Genomic DNA, 19,316 nt, shown 5'->3' on the forward strand with positions numbered 1-19,316 from the left:
ATCTGGGGTAGGTGGGGGGTTAAGAGAGAGGAAGCTTGTCTTGCTGTAAGTGCCTGGAATAAATGGGGGAGAGGGGTGGGCTCCCCCCTTGCAGGAGCCTGCCTTAAATTACATGCAGTGGAATAATAATAATAATAATAATAATAATAATAACGAGCCTCCACCTTGCTTGGGGGAGCAGGAGGGCCTTGGAAGCTGCTCTGCATGCAGAAGGTGCAAGGTCCAGTCTCTGGCCTGTTTGGGTAAAGCTGGGGAGACACTTGCCTGAAACCCCCTGAAATGCTTCTGCCAGCCCGAGCAGGCAACACTGAAGCTCAATGGACCCATGGTCTGACAGGATATAAAGGTAAAGGTAAAGGACCCCTGACTGTTAAGTCCAGTCGTGGATGACTGGAGTTGCGGCTCTCATCTCGCTTTACAGGCCGAGGGAGCGTTTGTCCGCAGACAGTTTTTCCAGGTCATGTGGCCAGCATGACTAAGCCGCTTCTGGCGAAGCAGAGCAGTGCACAGAAATGCCGTTTACCTTCCCGCCAGAGCGGTACCTATTTATCTACTTGCACTGGTGTGCTTTAAATCTGCTAGGTTGGCAGGAGCAGGGACAGAGCAACGGGAGCTCACCGCGTCGGGGGGGATTTGAAACTTGACTGGATATACATCAGCTTAAAAGAAGACGGGGTCCCTGTCACGGAATCACAGAATTGCAGAGTTGGAAGGGACCCGAGGGTCATCTAGTCCAACCCCCTTGCAATGCAGGAATCTCAGCTAAAGCATCCATGATAACAAGGTAGAAGGGAGCGGGGAGAGATCCCTTAAGGCAAAGCCACAGTCGAGTGCTGATTTTTTATTTTTTACTTTATCTGTCACATATGTTTTAGCTGAGATTCCTGCATTGCAGTGGATTGGACTTGATGACCCTCGCGGTCCCTTCCGACTCCACAATTCTGTGATTCCGTGACAGGGACCCCGTCTTCTTTTACGCTGATGTATATCCAGTCAGGGACGCAGGTGGCGCTGTGGGTTAAAGCCTCAGCGCCTAGGGCTTGCCGATCGAAAGGTCGGCGGTTCGAATCCCTGCGGCGGGGTGCGCTCCCACTGCTCGGTCCCAGCGCCTGCCAACCTAGCAGTTCAAAAGCACCTCCGGGTGCAAGTAGATAAATAGGGACCGCTTACCAGCGGGAAGGTAAACGGCGTTTCCGTGTGCGGCTCTGGCTCGCCAGAGCAGCGATGTCACGCTGGCCACGTGACCCGGAAGTGTCTCCGGACAGCGCTGGCCCCCGGCCTCTTAAGTGAGATGGGCGCACAACCCCAGAGTCTGTCAAGACTGGCCCGTACGGGCAGGGGTACCTTTACCTTTACCTTTACCTATATCCAGTCAAGTTTCGAATCCCCACGACGGGGTGATCTTTCAGGAATGTGATCTCTGAAGAATGGAAGGCTGCATCTTGCTACTCTTTCAGCATGTGGTTTTTAAAAAGCTGTGCCCATTGCCGATTCTGAAAAACTGATGCTATAAGATATGTGCTGCCAAAGGCAATTGCAGCACATATTGATTTTGCTTGTTATTATGGAGCACCTTTTTGTGTTTTTATATTATAAACCACCCTGCGATCCTTGGATGAAGGGCAGTATAGAAATTTAATAAATCATAATAATAGTAATGGGGACCCTCATATTTCGCCTCAGGTTGGGGGGCTGTTTGTGGTTTATAGGACCAACCAATCTCATGGTTGGCACATGAGTGTGATTTTATCTGTTGACGTTTTATGAATTCCTCATATATTTTGCAATAAATTTGAACTTTGTACCCCGCCATGAAATATATTTTATGCTATACAGTGGTACCTCGGGTTACATATGCTTCAGGTTACATACTGCTTCAGGTTACAGACTCCGCTAACCCAGAAATAGTGCTTCAGGTTAAGAACTTTGCTTCAGGATGTGAACAGAAATCGCGGCGTGGCGACAGCGGGAGGTCCCATTAGCTAAAGTGGTACCTCAGGTTAAGAACAGTTTCAGGTTAAGAACGGACCTCTGGAACGAATTAAGTACTTAACCCGAGGTACCACTGTACATTATTTCTTCAGCTTTTTAGACTTGTTATTCCTCTTCCCTTTATGTTTATTCTTCATTATGCATTTTAGTTTGTTGTTTCGTTTGTTGCCTTTGTAAGAAAAGAAAACCACATTAGCTCACAGACTCTAGCCCAAATCTGCTTTTTTCTTTCTTTTTTAATTTGATTTTTCTTACCTGGAGAGAAATAGCTTTATTCACTGAGATCTGGTAAATAATATAATGGGGAGTCTTTATATTTTGCTTCATATATAAAGCATAATTATCTGTTTGCGGGGGGTGGCGGCAATTGGCAACCCCTCAGCCAAGTGACAGTAAATAGCATCCACGGCTCCTCAAGTTATTTTGCCATATGAGGCCCCTTGCAAGACACCCTTTTGATCGTGCATTTGTGGTGATTTTCCTCCTGATGCTCTAGGCAAGGCTGCACACAACCCCACTCCTAAAATTGTATACACTTGCAGTTGTTTGGAGGTGGTTGCGCTGCTCCATTTTGCAGCTGATGCATATTCCGTAGCTTCCTGCTGAAATGCTGTCCCTTTTCATACCGCCAATGTTCCCACTCGCCGTTTTTGTGGAGTTGCAGCCCCCCATCCAGGCAGCAGACATGGGGCAGCATCGGGGAACTGTTGCTGAACAAACGAAAGCAGAACAAATCCACCGTTAATGTGCGGTTATTGTGTAAGGAACATGTTGCACAATCCGCTAGTGTTGAAAACCACCCATTCACTCCAGACAGCCTGAACCAGCTTTTCTTTTGTTTTGTTACTGGAGACGGTTGGACAGTTAAGGAACTTCTTTTTGTGGGACCGACCTCTTTTTCTGAAGCTGGAGACTTCTGTTTGGTTGGAACGGCTTTATTCTAGCGATTGGTTTGCTTTTTAAAATGATTGTAGCCGTCTTCTTTCAATATGGACAAATGTAAGGCCCTGCACTTAGGCAGGAATAACCAGATGCACAAATATAGGATGGGGGGACACCGCTGCCTGGCTTGCCCGTAATACATGTGAAAAGGATCTAGGGGTCTTGGTGGACCACAAGCTTAGCATGAGTCAACAGTGTGTTGCAGCAGTGAAGAAAGCTAATGCTGTTCTAGGCTGCATCAACACAGGTCTAGTGTCCAGATCAAGGTAAAGTCATAAGAGGTAAAGGTAAAGGGACCCCTGACCGTTAAGTCCAGTTGCGGATGACTCGGGGGTTGTGCGCTCATCTCGCTCTATAGGCCGAGGGAGCCGGCGTTTGTCCGCAGACAGCTTCCGGGTCATGTGGCCAGCATGACTAAGCTGCTTCTGGCAAACCAGAGCAGCGCACGGAAACATAGTTTACGTTCCCGCCGGAGCGGTACCTATTTATCTGCTTGCACTGGCGTGCTTTCGAAACTGTTAGGTTGGCAGGAGCAGGGACCGAGCAACGGGAGCTCACCCCATCGCGGGGATTCGAACCGTCGACCTTCTGATGGGCAAGCCCAAGAGGCTCAGTGGTTTAGACCACAGAGCCACTTGCGTCAAGGGAAGTCATAGGCCCACTCTGTTCTGCTTTAGTCAGAGCACACCTGGAATACCGTGTCCAGTTCAGGGCACCAAAATTTACGGACATTGACAAGCTGGAACATGTGCAGAGGAGGGCAATCAAGGGTCTGGAAACCAAGCCTTATGAGGAATGGTTGAAGGAGTTGGGTATGCCTGGAGAAGACAAGACTGTGGGGTGTTGCGATAGCCGTCTGAAAGGCTGTCGCAAGGACCATAGAGCAAGCTTGTTTCCTGCTGCTCTAGAGGGTGGAAACAGTGGGTTCAAAAAAAAAACAAGAAAGGAGATTACGGTTAAACATTAGGAAGAGCTTTTCTGGTGGTAAGAGCAGAGTTGAATGGACTTCCTCGGAAGGTGGTGGACTGGCTTTCACTGGAGGTTTTAAAGCAGAGTTTGGGTGGCCAACCATCCCTCAGGGATGCTTTCACTGAGATTCCTTCATTGCAGAGGGTTGGGTTGGATTGGACTGGATTATCCCTTCAAACTCCACGGCTCTGTTTGTTTTAATAACTCTATATTACATTGTTGCAACCCACCGTGTAAGAAATCTTTACTAATCCATATATATGACGTTGGGGGAAAGCATCGCTCCGAAATTCATTGCTTTTCTTCAGCCCACAGGGTACAGAACCATAGACCAGACTCAAACTGGATTATCCTCTCCTTCCACCGGAAAAAAAATGAACGAAACAGAACACGTTCAGGTAAGAGATGTCTATAATAATATGGCTCTGTTTTGTTCTGGAATCAATGGAATTTCCAGCACTGGTATCCAGAGGCATTCCTGCCTCTTCTTGGTTTTTCCATCTTGTTGAGAAGTTCAGAGTGGCAGCGTCCCAGGAGAGATGATGCTCTGTGGCAGCTCCTAAATTGTGGGGTTCCCTCCCCACAGAGGTGCGTCCGACACCTCGGTATTCAGATTTTGGTGAATGCTGAAGATGCACCTCTTTACCCCAGCCTTAGACACCTGAGGTGTTTTTGGAGCCTGTTTCCATGACCACAATCTGTTTTAGTTGTTTCAGATTCTGAATCTTAAATTGTCATAACCTGTCCTGGGACCTGCTGGTGAATGGCAGGTGGTGGTTGTAAATAATAATAATAATAATAATAATAATAATAATAATAATGGCTGCATTTTTATGCACAATTTCTTCTGATATACACATTTCTGTACTTACCATTTGCTTGGAGAGCTACAATGCAAGATTCAGGGAAATGTGAACTTCAAAGGATGGGTGTGAAGTGCAAATCAGGTACTTTTATTGGCCCGAATATAAGCCACATCCCCCCCCCCCCATTCCAACTGTGAAAAGTTAAAGTGTGGCTTAAATTTGCGACGTTACAAAAATTGGCTTTTACGGTATCACTTCTGAAACAGACATACGGTAAAACAGAACAAAAAAAGTTTTATTGCCGATTTGCGAGCGGGAAACTGTTGTGCAATTGATTCCAATGTCACTCATTGCTTTTTCTGTGTTTTACAGTGAAGTATAGATTTTTTAGGCGCTGTGGGTTAAACCACAGAGCCTAGGACTTGCTGATCAGAAGGTTGGCGGTTCGAATCCCTGCGACGGGGTGAGCTCCCGTTGCTCGGTCTCTGCTCCTGCCAACCTAGCAGTTTGAAAGCACGTCAAAGTGCAAGTAGATAAATAGGTACCGCTCTGGCGGGAAGGTAAATGGCGTTTCCGTGTGCTGCTCTGATTCGCCAGAAGCGGCTTAGTTAAGCTGGCCACATGACCCGGAAGCTATACACCAGCTCCCTCGGCCAATAAAGCGAGATGAGCGCCACAACCCCAGAGTCGGCCACAACTGGACCTAATGGTCAGGGGTCCCTTTACCTTTTTTATAGTTCTACGAACAGGGGTTTAACCCACTTGCGGGTCCTCTCCTGTAGGATTTTCTTCTGCATTTGCCACTTACAGGGATTCTGGGGCTTGGCTACTTAGCTGAGTTCTTTTTGTCCTTGCAGGGGCCGGTGACCTTCGAAGATGTGGCCGTATATTTCACGGAGGGCCAGGCCGCTTTGCTGGATCCAGCCCAAAGGTCCTTGTACAAGGAGGTCATGCTGGAGAATTATGGGAACGTCGCCTCGTTGGGTAAGCAGCCTCCTTTCCCATTTGGGCCAGAAGCATTTGTTGATGTCATATCGAGCAGAAGTTTGCTTTGCCTTATGTCTGCTACGTCCAGGGCTTTTAGTGTGGCGGCCTCTGTCCCTTGGAATGCAGACCCCACCCTTTTCAATCCTTATTAGTATGTTTTGAAGGTTTAAAATTTAATGTTTTCTAATTGATTTCCACTTGCTGTTTGACTTCCCCTCCACCCCTCCGGGGTTTCCATATATTTTCTAATATCACTGCATATTATAGCTATTCTGTGTCTTATGCTTTCCACTTGTTCCCAAATACTCATTTTACTGCAGTTCTTTATTCAGATCCTACCTGTGTTTTTACATGTTTACAATGATGCTTTAAGTATTCTACAAAAGGTTTCCAATCCTCCTGCCTCTTCTGGATCTAGTTAAACTGGCCAATTGGAATGCGCTCCCAAATGGACAGCTGGAAGTCATTTGCAGGGCTGGAATCATCCAGGTGTCTGCTTAAAACTCACCTGTTCACCCACACTTTCCCTGTGGAGGGATCCAGCTATGTTTGATGCATCAAGCGGATCTATTATTCTGCGATGCGTTTTGCACTTTTATTATGAATGCAGTTGTTGACTTTACGCCGCTCATCCCATGATATGTGTTTAACGTTGGGGCAAGAGAAATTTTGGCAAGTAAAATAAATACATATATTGATCAGTGCCTTCCCCCTTCCCCCTGTAATTGCTTTTTAATAATTGAAAACAATGACAGCCGTGTCCCACTTCCACTTTCAGAGCCAGTAAATGCCTCTGAATAACAATTGTGTGTAGGAATAATAATAATAATAATAATAATAATAATAATAATAATAATAATAATGTATTATTTATATCCCGCCCATCTGGCTGGGTTTCCCCAGCCACTCTGGGCGGCTTTCAACAGAATGTTAAAATACAATAATCTATTAAACATTAAAAGCTTCCCTAAATAGGGCTGTCTTCAGATGTCTTCTAAAAGTCTGGTAGTTGTTTTTCTCTTTGACATCTGGTGGGAGGGTGTTCTACAGGGCGGGTGCTACTACCGAGAAGGTCCTCTGCCTGGTTCCCTGTAACTTGGCTTCTCGCAGTGAGGGAACTGCCAGGAGGCCCTCGGAGCTGGACCTTAGTGTCCGGGCAGAAAGATGGGATTGGAGACGCTCCTTCAGATATACTGGAATGAGGCCATTTAGGGCTTTAAAGGTCAGCACCAACACTTTGAATTGTGCTCGGAAGCGTACTGGGAGCCAATGTAGGTCTTTCAAGACCAGTGTTATGTGGTCTCAGCGGCCGCTCCCAGTCACTAGTCTAGCTGCCGCAACTAGCCTATTGTGCGAAAGTAAAATTTCCATCAATTGCTCCGCCCACTTTTGCCTCTGGCCACGCCCACCAGAGGCATGTGGCCCTGGGAATATCAGGTCCCCACCCCTGACCTGCGTGAACATAGCAAATGAATGAAATTTTAAAAAACAGAGATGGGTATGGGAGTTCAGGCAAATCCCTCTTTATTTTTTCCCTTCTTCTGATTTCCCAAGGAGGATCTGAAGACCCCAAGCCAGCCCTGATTTGCCAGCTGGAGCGAGGGAAAGAGCCGTGGGTGGCTAATCTTCGGCGCCTGGGCGAAGAGGTACTCAAGGCAACCTCAGGTGAGAGAGCCAGAGTGGGCCAACAAGGCAGCATCCAAGTGGGTGGCAGGAGTGAGACCCTGCCTGCATGAACACCTCTGCTCTGAGATCTGCAATACCTCGGGTTACATATGCTTCAGGTTACAGACGCTTCAGGTTACAGACTCCGCTAACCCAGAAATAGGCTTCAGGTTAAGAACTTTGCTTCAGGATAATAACAGAAGTCGTGCTCCGGCGGCGTGGCAGCAGCAGGAGGCCCCATTAGCTAAAGTGGTGCTTCAGGTTAAGAACAGTTTCGGGTTAAGAACGGACCTCCGGAATGAATGAAGTACTTAACCCAAGGTAGCACTGTAATGGCAATAATCTTGCCCCCTCCATCCATTTTGAAAAAAGAGTGGCAGGGAAACAAAATACCAAATCAGGATGCAGTGCTTAAATAAATAAGTAAGTAAGTAAGTATTTAATCTATTCTCCATTGTCATCTGAAAAAAGGCCTCTCGCATTAGTACACCCATCATTCCTAGCTAGCAGGGCTAGTGGTCAGGGATGATGGGAATTGGAGTTCAAAAACAGCTGGAGACCTGATCTGGAAACCCTGATCTAGATTAAGTCCATAACAGAAAGTTACTTACTAGCACCACTGTTGAGAAGGAAGCCTCAGGGAATTCATGTGTGCCAAGGATTTCGGCTGATTACTAATAATCCTTAGGTGAAGCATTTCCTTCCAGACATGAAGAGTAAATTTTGCTGGTGTGTTTTCTCCCAACAGGAGACTTGAAGAAGAAAAACGTGTGTCCGGAGTGTGGAAGATGCTTCTCTGACATGTCCGTCCTTCTTGAACATCGGAGATGCCACTCGACATGGAGACCGTATAAATGCGTGGATTGCGGGAAATGTTTCCCTGGGTTTTCAGAGCTTTTGACGCACCACAGAGTCCACGTGGCTGAGAAAGCTTCTCAGTCCTCCGAGTCCGATGAAGGTTTGGACATCAAAACGGTCATCGTCGGCCACCAGGGAATCCACACGGGAGAGAAACCTCACAAATGCTTGGAGTGCGGGAAGTCCTTTGATTTCAAGTCCACCCTGGCAACGCACATGCGCATCCACACGGGGGAAAAGCCTTACAAGTGCTTGGAGTGCGGGAAGTCGTTCGCTCGGAAAGGGAACCTTTCCGGTCATCGGAGACTCCACATGACCGAGAAGCCCCACAAATGCACGGAGTGCGGGATGTCCTTTGCGCAGCAGTCGAAGCTCGTCGGTCACCAGAGAGTCCACGAGGAGCTTTTCAAATGCTTCGAGTGCGGGAAGTGCTTCCCTCACAAGGGCCTTCTCATCGAACACCGGCGGGTCCACACGGGAGAAAAACCTTTCAAGTGCTTGGCCTGCGGGAAGTACTTTTCCCGGAAGTCGAACCTTGACGATCACCAGAGAATCCACACAGGGGAGAAGCCGTACAAGTGCTCGGTGTGCGGGATGTGTTTCGCGGGCCGCTCGTCCCTCACCTACCACTACCGAGGCCACACCGGAGAGAAACCCTTCAAGTGCCTGGAGTGCGGGAAGGATTTCGCCGACCGCTCGTCGCTCCAGTACCACGAGAGAGGCCACACGGGAGAGAAGCCGTACAACTGCTTCGAGTGCGGGAGGAGCTTTGCCAGTCGTTCGTCTCTGGTTTGCCACCGGAGGACCCACACCGGCGAGAAGCCTTACCAGTGTGTGGAGTGCCTGATAAGCTTTGCTGACAAGTCGGGCCTCATATGCCACGAGAGGGTCCACACAGGGGAGAAGCCGTACACTTGCCTGGAGTGTGGGAAATCGTACTCCTTCCGCTCCTCTCTCGTTTGCCACGAAAGGTCCCACACGGGAGAGAAACCTTACCAGTGCCTGGAGTGCGGGAAGTCGTATTCCGACAGGTCGTCCTTTGTTTACCACCAGGGGACGCACACAGGAGAGGAACGCTTCAAGTGTCTGGAGTGCGGGGTGTGTTTTGCCCCAAAGCGGCCACTTTCCAGGATCCATGGCATCCCGGTGGTGCAGCATCCGATTCATCATGAGAGTTGCTCTTTCTATCTCAAGGCAAGTGAGGAGCCTGGCAAGTGATTGAGCCAGTGTGGTGTAGTGGTTAAGAGCGGTAGTCTCGTAATCTGGGGAACCGGGTTCAAGTCTCCGCTCCTCCACATGCAGCTGCTGGGTGACCTTGGGCCAGTCACACCTCTCTGAAGTCTCTCAGCTCTACTCACCTCACAGAGTGTTTGTTGTGGGGGAGGAAGGGAAAGGAGAATGTTAGCCGCTTTGAGACTCCTTAAAGGGAGTGAAAGGCAGGATATCAAATCCAAACTCTTCTTCTTCTCTTCTTAAGATAGGGCATTGGGGTCAGGCTTCAGGGAATCCGACCCCTCCCACAGTGGGCAGCCAAGAGGCAGATGACAAGAAGAGCTCTTACCAAGTCTTTATTCACTATTCACAGAGAGAGGCTTTGAAAGGTGCCTCTCCTTTCCAGGAATGGTGTTGTTCCGAGTAAAGTCCCACCCCTTCCATCTCTCCTATCACATGTCATGGAATTCTAATAAATTTAATAATAATAATTTTTTATTTATACCCCGCCCTTCCCGGTTCAGATAACCAGGGTCAGGGCGGCTAACAACAAATTTCAAACACTTAATTGATGCAAGAAAAAACAGCATAAAATACAGTCTACAACGTGAATAACAATAAATTCTGAATTCAAAAATCAGTTTAGGGGGGAAATCCATCCAATAAACATTAGATGATCACCAGGTCTAGCTTGCTAAATTACTCCTATTTGGGCCAGTGAGGAGACCAGGGGAGAATTAGCTGTGGGATCCCAGAGCGGGTGATCTTCATAAAAAGGGGAGGGAAGGAAGGGGAATAAAACATCAGGCTAAGTTCAAATGGAAAGCCAGGCGGAATAGCTCTGTCTTACAGGCCCTGTGGAAGGAAGTTAAATCCTGCAGGGCCCTGGTCCCATGGGACGTAGCATTCCACCAGGTTGGAGCCATCACTGAGAAGGCCCTGGCCCTGGTGGAGGATAATCTGACTTCCTTAGGGCCCAGGACCTCTAAACTGTGATTATTCATGGACCTTAAGGTCCTCTGCGGGGCAGACCAGGAGAGGCGGTCCCATAAATACGAGGGCCCTAAGCCACAAAGGGCTTTAAAGGTCAAAACCAGCACCTTAAACCTGACTCTATACTCCACCGGGAGCCAGTGCAACTGGTAAAGCACTGGGTGAATATGCTCCCATGGCAGGGACCCTGTGAGGAGCCTTGCTGCAGCATTCTACTCAATATTGATCATTCTACTCAATATTGATTCTTAGCAGATTCCAGTGTATAGTTAGCAGAGTAAAAACTTAAGCACATTGCGGGATTCCCAAAAAAAATAGCCCAGAGGCAATGAATATTTCATCCAGTAGAGCTTTATTGCTACTGAAGGCAAATGAGCATCATGGTCACAAATCCAATATTTTCAGCATTGGCACTGTCCATAAGAAATCCCAGTTGCAACAGACTTAACTTTAACTTATAATAAGACTAAACACTAAGCACTTTGTACAGAACACCACACCAGAAAGAAAGAGAGAAACTCAGGCTCTTTCTGGCCTTACTATTATAGTCGGCATGACCTTGACAGAAGAGAGAATAGGACCAGTTTAAGCCAGCTGTACTCAGCTTCTCTGAAGGAATAACCCAAACATCTTGGACCTTCTGCTTGTTTCTTTCACACAGAGAAACTTCCGGAAGCTTCCAGAACCCTCTTGAATTAAGTAGAATAGGAAAGATCTCTACACATCAGATCGATACTTTCTGCACTAAGAAACTGAGACTTTCTGCCTCTGAGCTTTCTGTTCTCCTACTCTCAATGCCCGCTGGGTCCTGGGAGAGTGGAGGTCTGGCACGCTTTCCAAAGACACTGAGTCTGTCAGCTGTCTCTGCTTCTTCATACTGCTCCTCTCCCAATATTCCCCAGCTTCTCCCATCTGCAGCCTCTGAACTGTGACCTTCTGCAAACCACTGTTCTGAATCTATACTGTCTTCCTCTTCTCTGGGAAATGCAGGAAGAGAAGGGGGCGGTCTCCCCCATTCCCCCTCAGTCCAGTCCCTGATATTTGAAGGCACATTCCCTAGCCCTTGCAGGTGACATTGAGGCTGGGCGTCAGCAGCCAGTGTGGCCAAGACCACTTAGAAACCCCACTCACATATCCCTGTCCAGCCCCACACATCTGTAAGAAGAGCCTGCCTTCTGCACCAGGCCAGAGGCCCACCTCGTCTTGCTTTCGAAATGGTTGACCAGACGCCACGGCCGGATTAACCCTGTGTAGTCGAAATCTCGGGCCCTTCTCATGCACAGGCTCTGGTGGTCTAGCACTGAACTAAGAAAGCTTGCTTGCAATTTTCTTTCAAGATCACATCAATGTTATCTTGATCCGTTGTCGCAGGGCCCCTAAAAGGGCCCATAGACATACTCTGCCAATTTGGAAATCCGGCACTGCCAGATGCCCCAGTGGGAAGCTTGGAAACAGGGCTCGAGGGCCACAGCGCTCTCTTCCCTTGGGGCCTGCAGCAACTGGCATTCAGAGGCATGTGGCCTCCGACTGTGAGGGTGAAACAGCCATCGTGGCTGGTAGCCATTGATGGACTTATACTCCGTGAATTTGTCTTAATCCAGGTGTGGCGAGCCTTTTTCTGAGCACAATTCAAAGTGTTGGTGCCGACCTTTAAAGCCCTAAACGGCCTCGATCCTGTATACCTGAAAGAGTGTCGCCACCCCCATCGTTCAGCCCGGACACTGAGGTCCAGCTCCAAGGACCTTCTGGCGGTTCCCTCCCTGCGAGAAGTGAGGTTACAGGGAACCAGGCAGAGGGCCTTCTCGGTAGTGGCGCCCGCCCTGTGGAACACCCTCCCACCAGATGTCAAGGCAATAAACAACTACAGTGGTACCTCGGGTTACATACGCTTCAGGCTACAGACGCTTCAGGTTACAGACTCCGCTAACCCAGAAATAGTACCTCGGGTTAAGAACTTTGCTTCAGGATGAGAACAGAAATTGTGCTCTGGCGGCGCAGCGGCAGCAGGAGGCCCCATTAGCTAAAGTGGTGCTTCAGGTTAAGAACGGATCTCCGGAACGAATTAAGTACTTAACCCGAGGTACCACTGTATTTTACTTTTAAAAGACAACTGAAGGCAGCCCTGTTTAGGGAAGTTTTTAATGTCTGATGCTGTATTGTTTTTAATATTTGGTTGGAAGCCGCCCAGAGTGGCTGGGGAAACCCAGCCAGATGGGCGGGGTATAAATAAATTATTATTATTATTATTATTATTATTATTATTATTATTACCCCTCCAGACACTGCTGAACTGCATCTCCCATCAGCCCCAGCGAGCATGCCAAATGGTGGGGTTTGATGGGAGTTGTAGTTCAGCAACCTCTGGCAAGCCAAAGGTTTCCCTGGTCCATTCCTCTTGTCAAAGCCGGTTAGAGTCGGTGGCCATCATTGCCTCTTGTGGGAACAAATTGTTCCCTTTTGTACGTCCCAAATATTCCAACACTCAGCTTCGTTGGAATATTCCCCGAGTTCTCTTATTATGAGAGAGGGAGAAAAAGCTTACCCCCGTCTGCTTTCTCCACACCTTTGTAGGTAAAATGTATCTCGTTTCTATTGGTCAACAGGTTGGCCTGTTTACCTTTTTTGTATGAGGCATGTGCTTCGGTGACTCGTGTGTTAGGGTGTCTAGAACGTTCAGATTCCAAAAGTGAGGGGCACTTAAAAGTTTTAACATGACTTGGGAATTTGATAGTTATATTGGTTAAATTAATACAATTTAGTATTGCCTGATAAGTAGAATGGGTGTAAAATTGCATAGAAATAGTTAAAAATGGTTGCCAAATACTTGCAGTTTAATAATAATAATAGTAGTAGTAGTAGTAATAATAATAATAATACTTTTCAGAAGGTAAATTTAAAATCCTTTGCTTTTCTGAAAGCAGCTTGTGGGCTTCTTCATCAAAGGTATGCTTGCCAAGCTAAATGTAGTCCAGTCACAAAAATACCGTAATTTTCGCTCCATAACACGCACTTTTTTGCTCCTAGAAAGTAAAGGAAAATGCCTGTGCGTGTTATGGAGCGAATGCACTGGATCGGAGCCATGGCTGCCGTCAGTCAAGAAAAGTGGGAGCCGCTTGCAGGGCTCTGCACGGCTCTAGCTTTGATTGCTTTACAGCCAGGAGGAGGGAGAGGAGCCGAGGAGGAGGGAGGGAAGGAGAGCCATGGCAGCAAAGCGGGCAGCAGCCGCTTGCACGGGAGGAGGGACAGACGGGAGCCATAGCGAGCCGGGAGGAGGCAGGCGGTTCAAAGCCAGCAGGCATTTTTAAAGTAGCCAGCAACAGCTGCTGCAGCCTCAGCTAGCAAAGGTGCGCGCGCTCTCTAAACGGAGCAATGGGGCTGCAGAGGGACAGCAGGGCACAGAAGGGCTTGGATCAGGAACGATAAAATTTAAGCAACCAGCAGCAAAAAAACAAAAAACAAAAAACAAAAAACCAACCTGGAGCTCTCAGCCAGGAGCACAGTGAAAACCAGGAAGTAAAAGAAAAAGGCTGGGGAAGGCACGGGATGAGGGAGAGGGGAAAACTAGGCAAATCCCCCCCCCCCCGCTTCTCAGCTGTTTTCAGGCAGGATAGATTTGAGCATTGTCTGGGTCCTAGTGCCCCTATCGCCTTTTTGTTCTCCATTCTATTGCTGCTGGTGGCTGCTTATCACTCAAACTGAACCTGATACCAGTAGCCACATGTACAAACAAAGTAGAAGGCTGCAAGGAGGAGCGCTTTTACACAGCTAATGGCGAATCCCCTGCAATCCAAGTCCTCCTCACTTGCTCAAATCTATTCTGCCTCAAAACAAGGAGCGGAAGAAACAGGCTGCAAACTGTTAAATGGAAAAAACCCCAGTCACAGGGCAAATACCTTAAGTATACCTTTAAAGCAACAGTGCTCTTTTCCTCCCCACTCAGCTCCCCGAAAAGCTCCTTCTCCACACCCCCCACGCGTGCTCCTTGTCCCTTGAGTGCTTTTCCTTCCCTCCCCACTTAAAACGTGGTTTCAAAGCACAGATCCACATGGATCCTCAGGATTTTTGCACTGGGTCACCCCAAATTCACCATCAGATCACACAGCATGTCCATGGCTACAGCCTGCACCAAAAAACAGACACGCACCCACTGTTGCCTGGGGCCGCAATGGCGCAAAAACGTGGTTACAAAGCATGGATCCACATGGATCCTCAGGATTTTTGCATTGGGCTACCCCAAACTCACCATCAGATCACATGTCTGTGGCCACAGCATGAACCACAAAAATCATACATCCACTGTTTTTAGAATATTTTTTTCTTGTTTTCCTCCTCTAAAAAATACGTGCGTGTTATGGTCAGGTGCGTGTTATAGAGCGAAAAATACGGTAATAGCAGATTTGTATGCCCCACGGAGAGCCTCAAGGTCCATAAACAGCAACACCCTAGTGGTCCCGGGCCCTAAGGAAGTCAGATTAGCCTCAACCAGAGCCCAGGGCCTTCTCAACACTGGCTCCGGCTGGTGGAACGCTCTGCCTCATGAGACCAGGGCCCTGCAGGATCTGATTTCTTTCCGCAGGGCCTGTAAGACAGAGTTGTTCCGCCTAGCCTTTGGCTTGGAGCCAATTTGATTCCCTCCCTCCCTCTCTTTTTTCTCTTTTTTTTCTCCCCCCCCCCTTCTTTTCCTTCTCCTCCTGCGATGAGGCTACATTTTAATATTTTAATGTTCCATTATTTTAATGTTGTATTTTATTTTTGTTTTTAAGTTTGTAATCATTCATCTTGTTTTTATTATGGCTTGTAAGCCGCTCTGAGCCTGGCCTTGGCTGGGGAGGGCGGGGTATAAATAAAATATTATTATTATTATTATTATTATTATTATTATTATTATTAAAACATATTTTAAAGACCATTCTCTGAAGAAATTGGCAAAAATTATATTTCACCCCCTAAAATGACATACTCATGGATGATTTTCTTTTATCTGTTGATGGTATTAATATAATTCTTATATGACATTCTTTTTTCCCCAGTTGAAAATGGAATCAGAAATAAAAGAAGAAAAATGAAGAGAGGAACCCAGGAGTAGCCACCTGATCTTCGTGTGAAGGAAGTTGCAGTATCTCTGTTTACACAATATCTCGGTTGAGTGTCTTGCATCACTAGCACTTTGATGTGGCGAGTAAGGATCGGACAAAGGAGGCCTCCGTACCTGTAATATTAGGCTTTGTTCTTGGAAAAGGTTTTCTATGGAGTTTTGAGCTGTATACATGCTACATAAACCTTTGAAACAAGTTTGAAGCGCATTATTTCCCTCAGAGAATTCTGGGCACTGTAGTTTTCCACTCACAGAGGAGCAATCCCCAACAGCGCTGAAGAAAACTACAATGCCCAGAACTCTTTGAGGCAAGGAGAATGTGCTTTGAAGTTTGCATACACACCATACATGGAAAACAGGTTTGAAGCACACAGGCTTCCCCCAAAGAACCCTGGGAACTGTAGGCTGTTACAGGTGCTGGGAATTGTAGGTCTGTGAGGCGTAAACTACACTTCCCACAATTCTTTGTAGAGGCGTCATTTTCTTTGAATGTGTAGTGTGTGTTTAGCCTTTGACAGAGCCCCTTAGTCCAGAGGGTGAGCCTATGGCACTTCAGTTATCATTGGACTCCATTTCCCATCAGCTCCTGGGTTTGTAGTTTTCCTTCTCCCTCCCAATCCTTTTTCCTTTCGTGTCGTGTTTTTTGTTTTTAAGAAAAATTGCAGCACGGCTGACAGCTAGGGATTATGGGAGTTGTAGCTGAGCAGCATCTGGTCACAGGTTCCATGCCTCATCTGTAGTCCCTACACCCTGCCTATAGCAACTAAGTCTTAAGTGCATTAAACAAATGCAACTTCCATTGTTCTTTCCTCCCTAGCCCACCTGTAGTTTCACGCGTATGGAATTTTAGATTGTAAGCTCCTCGGGGCAGGGACTTGTGGTTTGCGAAGCGCCATTTGGGCAGCCTGCACAAGCCTGGGCTATGAGTCAAGGCCTGTTGGGAGGTGGAAATGAAATGAGAACATCATGGCAACCTGGCCAACTAGCTTCACCCTCCTAGAAAGAACACTTAGAAGTACTTTGCAAACGAAGAACTGGTACCTGGGCTGCTTGTTTTCCTTCTCCCTCCCAATCCTTTTTCCTTTCATGTCGTGTTTTTTTTAATAGAAAAATTGCGGATCAAAGAGCAAGGACGATCGTGCTAAACCTGCTCAGGGAGCCCTTTTTTTTTTACCTAAAGAGCAGGGTAAAAAATACTTTTAAAGAGCACTAAACGAAGCAATAACAATTGGAGACTGAGAACGGACTGCTCCTATTCCGTGCTTCATTCAAGGGGGGACTTTTAGCCATGTCCAAGGACTGCCAGGAGGGGAAAGTTAACTTGCCAGCGTTGAGCATGAGCACTTCATTCCTACTCAGGGCAGCTGGAGACTTCTGAAGTGTAGGAAAGAAATGTCCTGTTTTCTTTTTTCTTTTCCCTCCAAAAGGATGTTGTACAGCTGGAAAAAGTACAAAAATGGGGAACCAAAATGACCAAGGGGCAGAAGCAGCTAACTTGCAAAGAGAGGTTGCAGCGTTAAGGGCTTTTTTGGTTTAGGGAAAAGGTGGGGAAGGAAAGGGAGGGAGGGAGGGAGGGGACAAGATGGAGATGTATAAAATTATGTATGGTATATAGAGTAAGGAAAGAGGGAGGAGTTTTTCTCCCCCCCCTCATCACACCGGGGACATCGAATAAAGCTGAACGTTAGAAGGTTCAGGAGGCACTTCTTCAGACAGCACATAGTTAAAAACTGTGGAACTCACTGCCACAAGGTGGCCGCCAACTGGGGCGGCTTTAAAAAGGGGGTGGAGCAAATCCACTATCTGTGACTGCTGCCCGCCGTCAGAGGCAATATATAAGATAATCCATTAGGGAATCTTGCAGGCCACATTTCCCTTCATTTCCAAACCCTCAGCAGACACCCTCAACATTCCACAGGGCCTGGAAGCTCGCAGGTTCTTGTTTTTATTATTAATATCCTTTTTCTTTTAGCTTACAAATTAACGTGCTTCTGCACACTTAGGAAGCTTGCACGGTGTACTGGGGGTGGGGGCCGGGAACCCCCACTGCCTTTATGTCTTAAACTTAAGTGGTATGCACATGTTATTAAATCAATAAAAATCAGTAGATTTTGGGGGCAGCCCCATTTCTCTGCTAAGCAGAAAAGCAAACAGGACCACCCAGAGTTCAGTACTGCAGGCGGAGATGCCTCCAAAGGGACAGTGTTATTTTAATGGTTACAAAAATATGGAAATTTGTTCCGTATCGTCTGAAAGGAAGCATACAGTAAGATCTCATTAGATTATTTGATACACCTGGAAGGATCACAGAGAATCATGTTTAGTACAGAAGATTATTAGCCATGCTGATTGTTATTATTTCATGTTCAAACTCTTTTCTCTCTTACTTTTGGCTCTTATGAGAGAGACACATGCTTTTGATTGAGCGTTCTTAAAAAATCTTGCCCTCCAGAGGTTTGGGGAAGGGGACAGCACATCTGCCATACATGCAAAAGACTATACCATTGGTTTTTCCAGCTCAGTATTGTCCATGCTGGTGGCGCTGTGGGTTAAACACAGAGCCTAGGACTTGATGATCAGAAGGTCGGCGGTTTGAATCCCCGCAACAGGGTGGGCTCCCGTTGCTCGGTCCCTGCTCCTGCCAACCTAGCAGTTCGAAAGCACGTCAAAGTGCAAGTAGATAAATGGGTATCACTCTGGTGGGAAGGTAAACGGCATTTCCGTGCGCTGCTCTGGTGCGCCAGAAGCAGCTTAGTCAGGCTGGCCACATGACCTGGAAGCTGTACTCCGGCTCCCTCGGCCAATAAAGTGAAATGAGCGCCGCAACCCCAGAGTCGGCCACGACTGGACCTAATGGTCAGGGGTCCCTTTACCTTTACTATTGTCCATGCTGGCTGACAGAAGCTCTGCTTTCAGACAGGGGTCTTTCTTGGCTCTTCCCAGTGATGCCTGGGGTTGAGTCTGGGAGATGATCACCAGTGGAACTCACCGCCTCAAAAGCGCTGCAGGTTTGTAAGCAGAGGCTGGAATGCTGTAGCTGCATCTTGCATTGCAGATCCTCCACTGAGCATGTGTGGGATACATCGGCGGTTGCCAACAAGGGGCCCGTGGGCGCAAGGACACCCTTGAAGTTGTCCCCTTGTGCCCACAAGCCCTCTGAGGAAGTTGAAAAAGTGACGCTCTGTCCCAGTTCCTCTTTCATTTCTTTGTGCTCAGGTAACTTCTCCTTGACAGACTTTTGCTCAGATCCCTTGGAAAAGTGAGACAAAGTGAGGCAAAGCAGATGACTATTTTGGGTTGACCAGTGGGAGTGATGTTCACTACAAAAATCCCAAAGGTGCCCACGAGGCCTGATAGTCCCACGAGGGACACATACCTCATATGGCCCTCCCCACTCTATAATTCTGTTTTTAACTCATATACAGTGGTACTTCGGGTTAAGTACTTAATTCGTTCTGGAGGTCCGTTCTTAAACTGAAACTGTTCTTAACCTGAAGCACCATTTTAGCTAATGGGGCCTCCTGCTGCTGCCGTGCCGCCGGAGCACAATTTCTGTTCTCATCCTGAAGCAAAGTTCTTAACCTGAAGCACTATTTCTGGGTTAGCGGAGTCTGTAACCTGAAGCGTATGTAACCTGAAACGTATGTAACCCGAGGTACCACTGTATAACATTGGAGAAAGTTTCTCGCTTCTGGAACCTTTGAATGGCTATGTTTGTTTTAAGCCTCCTTATAAATAAGCTTCCTTTTTCTGTTGAGCAAAACCGATATCCCACGTCCTTGTTTTTGCAAGTAGAA

The 19,316-nt window shown here is 47.4% G+C and overlaps 3 protein-coding genes and 2 long non-coding RNA genes across 9 annotated transcripts in view; 2 read left to right on the plus strand and 3 right to left on the minus strand.

Moving 5' to 3' along the window:
* The window catches only part of LOC310838295, a 31,815-nt gene extending 27,627 nt beyond the window's left edge, over window positions 1-4,188 (minus strand). Inside the window, exon 1 of the long non-coding RNA XR_014560900.1 lies at window positions 3,304-4,188. This is a non-coding gene — a long non-coding RNA (uncharacterized lncRNA). The remainder of the gene's footprint in view (window positions 1-3,303) is intronic.
* LOC310837528 (uncharacterized protein) overlaps window positions 1-19,316 on the plus strand; it is a 331,410-nt gene that overhangs the window by 249,041 nt on the left and 63,053 nt on the right. The window lies entirely within an intron of this gene.
* LOC310837236 (uncharacterized protein) overlaps window positions 1-19,316 on the minus strand; it is a 501,393-nt gene that overhangs the window by 96,023 nt on the left and 386,054 nt on the right. The window lies entirely within an intron of this gene.
* The window catches only part of LOC310837598 (uncharacterized protein), a 202,246-nt gene that overhangs the window by 259 nt on the left and 182,671 nt on the right, over window positions 1-19,316 (plus strand). For 3 of the 5 annotated variants that reach the window (XM_083724446.1, XM_083724443.1, XM_083724444.1), the window contains exons 2-6: window positions 4,212-4,301; window positions 5,567-5,693; window positions 7,251-7,361; window positions 8,110-9,413; window positions 15,455-18,055. In XM_083724446.1, the coding sequence (XP_083580572.1) occupies window positions 4,278-4,301; window positions 5,567-5,693; window positions 7,251-7,361; window positions 8,110-9,413; window positions 15,455-15,490 (1,602 nt within the window). In that variant the 5' untranslated portion in view covers window positions 4,212-4,277 and the 3' untranslated portion in view covers window positions 15,491-18,055. Of the gene's footprint in view, window positions 1-42; window positions 347-4,211; window positions 4,302-5,566; window positions 5,694-7,250; window positions 7,362-8,109; window positions 9,414-15,454; window positions 18,056-19,316 lie in introns of those variants that run through there. The other 2 variants (XM_083724445.1, XM_083724447.1) reach the window with 2 other exon arrangements.
* Window positions 17,163-18,822, minus strand: LOC310838209. Its single transcript, XR_014560808.1, has 2 exons — window positions 18,419-18,822; window positions 17,163-18,061 (listed from the first exon to the last, which is right to left on the minus strand). It is a non-coding gene; the product is annotated as an uncharacterized lncRNA (long non-coding RNA).

The sequence above is a fragment of the Podarcis gaigeae genome (assembly GCF_964106915.1).
Source record: "Podarcis gaigeae genome assembly, chromosome: 2".
NCBI lineage: Eukaryota > Metazoa > Chordata > Lepidosauria > Squamata > Lacertidae > Podarcis > Podarcis gaigeae.